The 7166-nt window shown below is 37.5% G+C and overlaps 1 protein-coding gene and 1 long non-coding RNA gene across 5 annotated transcripts; both read right to left on the bottom strand.

Moving 5' to 3' along the window:
- Window positions 1-583: 583 nt before the first annotated feature.
- Window positions 584-2378, bottom strand: LOC113314316. Its single transcript, XR_003342359.1, has 2 exons — window positions 2147-2378; window positions 584-1250 (listed from the first exon to the last, which is right to left on the bottom strand). It is a non-coding gene; the product is annotated as an uncharacterized LOC113314316 (long non-coding RNA).
- A 671-nt stretch (window positions 2379-3049) lies between these two features.
- On the bottom strand, window positions 3050-6372 carry LOC113314020 (sucrose-phosphatase 1-like). 4 transcript variants are annotated; one of them, XM_026562794.1, is made up of 10 exons: window positions 6258-6372; window positions 6070-6121; window positions 5499-5593; window positions 5109-5411; window positions 4885-4986; window positions 4520-4711; window positions 4121-4414; window positions 3689-3875; window positions 3437-3483; window positions 3050-3347 (listed from the first exon to the last, which is right to left on the bottom strand). In XM_026562794.1, exons 3-10 carry the CDS (start codon window positions 5556-5558, stop codon window positions 3255-3257), a joined length of 1278 nt encoding a protein of 425 aa, XP_026418579.1. In that variant the 5' UTR covers window positions 5559-5593; window positions 6070-6121; window positions 6258-6372; the 3' UTR covers window positions 3050-3254. The 4 variants fall into 4 exon arrangements, with proteins under 4 accessions (XP_026418579.1, XP_026418582.1, XP_026418580.1 ...); XM_026562797.1 differs by having other exon boundaries at window positions 4121-4411; XM_026562795.1 differs by having other exon boundaries at window positions 6070-6133; window positions 6258-6368.
- Window positions 6373-7166: the final 794 nt, after the last annotated feature.

The raw sequence follows: 7166 nt of genomic DNA, 5'->3' as shown, positions 1-7166 counted from the left end.
ACAACATTAGCACATTAAACCCTCCTATTCTCCGTCCCTAGCAAATTAAAAAAAAAAAGAAACAACACAAAAATATTGTATGCGATGTTAGGCCGTCAACTTGGAATTACCTTTATTGATTGAAATCTCAAACGGTTCAAGAGCGGCAAGATCTTTAGCTTTCAAAAATCTCGATCGCGTGACGATTCAGCACAGCCATGCGATAGCCTATGAACTGAAGTGTTAAAAGTTTGAAACCTAGCACTCTCTTTACACCTTTCTTTGGGCCACATGTAATTAACTCACGGTTTTGTTTGCTAACAGCACGAGTCACGACTGTGTACATCGCAAAGGTGAGCCATGTTTGACATTGATTTGCAATCTAAATCAATAAGACTTTACGTGTTTTCAATAACTAGTTTTTTCACTTTTAGTAAAATAATATGTGGACACATAGCTGATATATGAGGGAGGAGAGGTGAAATGACTAAATGATCAATATTCCAGAAGAAATGAAAAATCGGATGACAATATGAATGAATTACGCGTGAGAATGAAAATAACTAACAAATCACTCTGTCTATAAAAAGGGCGAGGATGAAACTGGATGCATCCTGATGTAAATTAAAAATAAGAAAAAACATTTGAAAATGGTACGATGAAACTGTTTAATTTTCGTCCATTTAAACAGTATCAAATTTTACATGTCTTTTTCACCCAAAAATTATCGTTATTGGATTAATTGACCAATTTTGTGAAGATTATTTCTGAAATAATTGTTCGTGTTTGTCTACTTTCATTCCTTGAACTAATTATAAAGGGTAGGATCTACGCAAAAAAAAAAAAGGATCTACGCACACTAAAGGCATTGTCTTGCAAGTTGCTTCCTCCCCTCATGCTTCAAGCCTAAACTGGGAGTTAGGGATATTACGCAGAAGACTTAATGATTTCGATAGATGGCCAGACTCCTCAATTACTTGGACTCCGTGTCTTTATGGCTCGGCAATAAAGATGTCCAGTTCTCTGTCCATACAGTATACAATTCAGTAGCCACACAAAATAGGCCAAAATATGGACTAAGATATGGCCACACAGAATAGTTTTTTTTTTTCCTATGGCAAGCATCGATAAACTCCGTACTAGAATAAGAGAAACAGTCTTGGTCTTGGCAAGTGGTAACCCCATAGCTAATGTCTGCCACTTTTGTCATCAACCGCCGGAATCTACGAATTATATCTTTGTTAGGAGAACTTGGCTTTATTCTTTTGATGCTGCAAGATTGAATTTCAGCATTCCGTCAGCTGTCCAATTTCTCTTGTTACTAAACTCATATCAACCAATAATTTGCAAAAAGAAAGCATGCTTAAAACTTGAATTTGTCTCTGCTAATCACCACCAGCAGTGATAAGTCTCAAAAAGATATGAACTAATCAAAACAACAAAAAAATAAAACGACATATAATGTCTTAGCTATTACAGCCACCAAGTTTACATAGATCGTCTTTTAGTTTCTTTTGTCTTTGCTTGTCGTAGTTTTGACAGGAGTAGCCACCAATGGATGATTTAAATCAGCAAAAAAAGAAAAAAAAAAAATTAGCTATGAGTGGAGAGCAAAGAAATTTCATCTGTGCCGTCTACATGGAAAGGAATTTGTCAAGCAACGTCAGATTTTACTGAGATATCGTGTAAAAACTAAGTTGATTGGTACAAGATATCTGGATATAAAACGTCGGTCTTCAAGTTCATGGAAGTTGGTTGTTCCTTCCATGGCATGGTTACTATCTCTACTTTTGGGAAAGAAATCTAGGGCACCTTGTCAGGGATACAAATTTCACTATCCCTTCTTGGAACTGGGATGCCGAGGATGGAATGTACATACCCAAAATGTACTTGGGGAAACATTCACCTCTTTGGAATGATAATTGTAAAAGAAATCATGATTCTGAGGCATTGTCGAGTTACAATCATGATTCTGATATGATTGATGAAGTGAAAACGAATAATTGGAGTGAATTGAAAGATGTGTTTTTGTAGCAAACCATTATCAAACCTATTCATGAGGTAGAAACTTAGATACGGAGATGAGGCTAGAGGAGAAAAAGGAGAAGAAGGTTCATGTGAACGTTACACTACATTATGCATAGGAGGGTTGGACCTGTTGACCCACCTCACCATGATATGGGAAACTTTTACACTGCTGCAAAAGAGGATTGTGTGTTCTTCGCCCACCATGCTAACGTCGACCATATATGGGATATATATAGAGACCTCCGTGTAAGAAAATATGAATTTGGCAATCAGCACTGGTTTGATTCATCTTTGGCTGATGTCAACGATGATGGGGAACCTCAAGTTGTCAAGGTTAAGGTGCGTCTTTGTAAACGTTTTGGAATGACGACAGTATCTTTGAATTTTTATTTTGTGCCAGTACTTCAATTTATTTATTTATTTATTTTTGACGGTCAAGAAAAATTTCATTGAATAAAGCAGTGTATGGAGGCGACAAATAATGGCATTGGTTGGACGTGTGTCCTTCCAAACAGAACGATCCCTTCATCATCAATTCCTTTCATTTACGACCCCCAAAAGATCTTATTCTTCCCTGAGTTGCGATGGGGTGCTTTATGACCAATAATGGCATTGGTCGGATGAGGTCAAACCCTCAATTTCAAATTCATCGGAGCGCCGGATTTAAGCACCCTATTAATGGTGTTAATGGTGCACCTGGGTTTAATTTAACAACCTCTCAGATGGGTAAAACGGTTAGGCCAACTTGACCTCAAATGGAGGATTGAGTTTCCGGTCAATGCCAGCAACAACAACTCCTTTGAAGAAACCATCAAGTATAGCAAATGCATGCAGAGATCTCTTCAATGCAGAGGGAAACAAATTCAGTACCTGCTGACCTGAATGTCAGATTCCAGTCTCCTGGCTCTTCAGGTTCTGGTGTGCAAGTTGATTCACCACAGCCAGGTTTCACATTACAGCTCTAAACTTGTTATGTTAGAGTAACTAAAGAACTTGATAATATTGAAAGCTGCTGCAATTCGTGTTTCTTGAAAGAGAATTGAAAAAAAGAGCGACAAAATCTAGAACTCCCCGATAGCATATGCTTGCAAATGTAACAAATTATGCTTGCAGATGCAGCAAGTTATTTGTAAAGTCAACAATAATAGATATGAAACTGGTCTCGCATACAGTGCCACAATGTGTCATGCCAAAGTTTAGCTTAATAATGAATCAAAATATGGAAGATAAACAATGACAGACTTTATCTAGAACAGCAGGTAAGTCTGATCCGTCGCTCCCAACCCAGTCAACCATGTCTGGTGCATATGCATCCAAACAAACCCATCTGATGTAGAAACCTGTGAAATGAAGCTCAAAAATAAAACCACCTACAGATTTCATCATATTCTTTAAGATATGGCAAGGCAATAAGAATTTTGAGTCTTACCTTTGAGCTTAGTAAAACTTTGGAAGTACACCCTTTTGGTCCATCATCTGTGAAGACATTGAAGAAGTCAGAAAATTTGTTCGGCAGTATCATACATATGGTTTGAATTTAATTAAGTTTTGCTTTCATCAAGTAAATGGAGGGAGTGCACACCGGTGCCATAATTACTGGCACCAGAGGGCCTAGCATTTGTACGCCCTCTCTTTCTTAAGATGCTTGCTAGTACCAACAGGAATTAGAAAGAGATCTTACCAGATAACTCCCACTTATCGAACTTCACAGACCATGTGTCTGAACCAATTTGGGTAGAAGTAACACGGTCCACCCATACCCGAAACTGTTTTCCTTTTTTATCTCCATAAAACTTTGTCATTTGATCCAAATAGTCATGAAGCAGGTGCTCTTGCCCAGACGGACTGACAAGAACTCCAGACGGGTACTGTCGAAGCACACATATCAGTTTATCACAAAAATGAATAGAATTAAACGAAAATCACGAAGCCATTGGTTCAGAAACTGAAAGGATGTATTGAACGGCATCCCTTTTAATGTGATATACTGAGAATCCAAATTTAAAGAGAAGACAATCCATACTTCGAATATAAGAAGACTTGGATTTTGAATCTTCACCAAAATATCTACAAAATAAGATGACTAAACAATATAAGTTAACAGTAGACTTATAAAGATTTCTTTCAAATTTTCAATATGCCGTTCAGGCTCAGCGATCTCTGCACGTCGCCATCGCTCATAGAATAAGTAGAACTTTACTATTTCATGACCAGGATTTGTGATCTCAAGGCTACTCTTTGAGAAATCCAGAACATCTCTAGGCGAGAGGTTTGGACCAAGTTTAAAATGACCAATAGCCTGTATGATTCCGGCTGCACACCTCTCAGTGGCATGGATTATATTAGGGTTGTTTTTTGCATTTTCTTCGCGCCACTGCAAAAGTTCTTCCATGGCATTGCCTACCTGCTTAATGTGGATCAGTGAAACATAAATCATTCCATGCAGTTTAAAACCGATTAACACAATGATGTATTGTTGCACTAATTAAAGAACTGGGTTTAGGATACCAACCATGACACCAAATACATCTGGAACACCAAAGAGTTCAGCATCATTGCCAGAATCACCACAAACAAGAGTATTGCAGGGTTGTTTTCCATGACCAAATTTCTTAAGCAAATAGGCAAGAGCTTCTCCTTTGCCGCCACGTTTTGGTAAAACATCTAGAGCTTCTCCTCCACTAAAAACTATTTTTATGTCTAGCTGCTCAACAGAAAAGGTAAAAAAAGATTCTATCAAACAAGTTACAAGACGTAAAGATATTTAGAGACTTGAGCCAATTGCGAACAGACGAGATATAATTCTACCGACTTAAAACTCTGTCACGGCCATTTATACTTCAAACATAATGAGACATTTTTCCCAATATGACTTACCCCACGGTTTTTAAGACGCTCTGAGAGAGCCTTTATCACCCCATTGGCTTTATCTTTGTCTACAAAAAAGCTAACCTTGTACTGTCTCTGGTCTGCCTCTGACTGCATTAAGCTCCAAGCTCACAACTATTCAGACTCCAAACACAACTAAAGAGAACACAATTTTTTAGTGGTTTATCATGTTGGTCTATTCTCAACAGTATAAACAAGGTAATAAACCGGACCTGATAAGTCAGTTCTGGAAATTTATCTGTTTCCTCCGTGACAATGCTTTTATCCCAGTTTTGATTAAGAAACTGCTCCCAATCGTTATCTGGTATCATAGATTCACCATATGCTATCTCAGTTCCTACTGACATTATAGTTATATCTGGAGTTAACATTGGTTTGTCTTTCTTTAATCTCTTGTAAACTGCAGGCGTACGCCCCGTCGAGAAAACTAACAACGAATCCTGGCGGTAATTGGATTCCCACAAAGCGTTGAATTTAAGCTGTGAAATGTTGTCTTCATCACACTGATGGTCAACCTGCCAATAAAGAACACGGTACAGTTATGTTACATGATAAAATTTATCACAAACGACCATGGAAATTATCAAGTGGAAAATCCCTACCATTGTTAAGTCAAGATCCGAAACTAGCATAAGACGTGCAGGGCTATCAAATCTATCCATCCCGCCACTTTGTAGCAACACCAAAACGAGAGAGTCTGCACATCAACAATTATTCAATCAAACACACGTTACACAAACACAAATTTTATCGCCAATAGAATAGGTATTATCAGTTTATCTAATCTTCTACTTTCACTAAGCATTTGAGCAGCGAGACATATATAGTAAAACAAAAGATTTCTTTCCCTGGCCAAAAAATGTACAGGGAGGACTCATGAATATTATCTAGTTGAACGTCCCCGACCATTGTCAAGTCAAGATCCGAAACTAGCATAAGATGTGCAGGACTATCAAATCTATCCATCACCACTTTGAGTCTGAACACAACACACACTTATATAGAATCAAAAACATGTTACACAAGCACCAATTTGAGCATTTGAGCAGCCAGGCATAAATACTAGCACCCCATGGCCAAAAAGGTACGGGGAGAGTATAATTTGACAAATCCAACCACAAATGTGAAGTCATTCCCAGTTCCCACTTATTCAACTACGGGGAAACCACTAACCGGACGAATTATCGATGATGCTCCGGTGAGATTAGACACTACAATTTGATACCTGAGTTAAGAACTGCGTAAATGTTAAGAAGGTTCCATCAAATTGGGGCTACTGCCCCTACGGATTCACAAAATACAACTGATTGAAATAAAATTAAGTAAAACAAATGATTTAATCTGAAATATCAAAGAATTACCAGATTTAAGTAGAATATAGAACGATTCCAAAATCCTATTGCTCTGATTTCAGGATTAAGGGTCCTCCTCCTTCTCCTTTTCCTTTCTCTCTTCAGGAACTTGGAGTGTGTACAGAAATTATCAAACCGAATATTATCGCCCCAGGTGCTAATATCTTGGACTGGATCAGTGAGTCGATCCAAGTTGTTCATGGACAAGAGAACCGTTGAGTTTAATTTTGAATCGGGTACATCGGGCGAATAACTCAAAATTTCTCAATCCCCTCCTTCCTGATGCACTAGTGAAATCTCTCTAACTCTATTCCGATTACTTCTGATGATTTTTTCTCTTTATATTGATTTTCATATTTGTTTTTTCTTATAGTTTTGAATTGAATTGAAATCTGATTTGAAAATTATTTTCTCAAACTATTTCAATGGCTAACTAATTTCGACCTTTCCTCTTGTGTGCACATATTTCTTGGTCCAAAACTGGAGTTTGTCGGGTATCCAGTGTTGATTATGGCATTTGCAGCTGTTGTTTTATTGCTTGTGAAAGCAGATGTTTCTACTGTGTTTCTCATTATCGTTGTTTTTTCCATTGGAAGAGTTTGGTTCTTTACCGGTTCGATCAGAGATAGATCTACACGTTGTCAATGCACGTGCAAAAAGAAATTCAAATTGTTAGTAACCCTCTCTTTTTTCTGGTCCGCTACAACTCAAATTATTTCCTTTTCTGTTACAACAAATCCCAAAAAAATTTCGATGATTAATTTTAAAAGTTCTCATCTTTATCCTATTTCAAGTAACCTTAATTCATCTAATACTTATACAAACTGTAATCCTCATAAACTCTCAAACCTTGATAATACTTTGAAGAAAGGAAAACCAATGGCAGAAAACCAAGAGAACATGCAGATAGTTCAAATA

The sequence above is a fragment of the Papaver somniferum genome, chromosome 9 (assembly GCF_003573695.1).
Source record: "Papaver somniferum cultivar HN1 chromosome 9, ASM357369v1, whole genome shotgun sequence".
NCBI lineage: Eukaryota > Viridiplantae > Streptophyta > Magnoliopsida > Ranunculales > Papaveraceae > Papaver > Papaver somniferum.
This window is presented reverse-complemented; position numbering and strand designations above follow the sequence as displayed.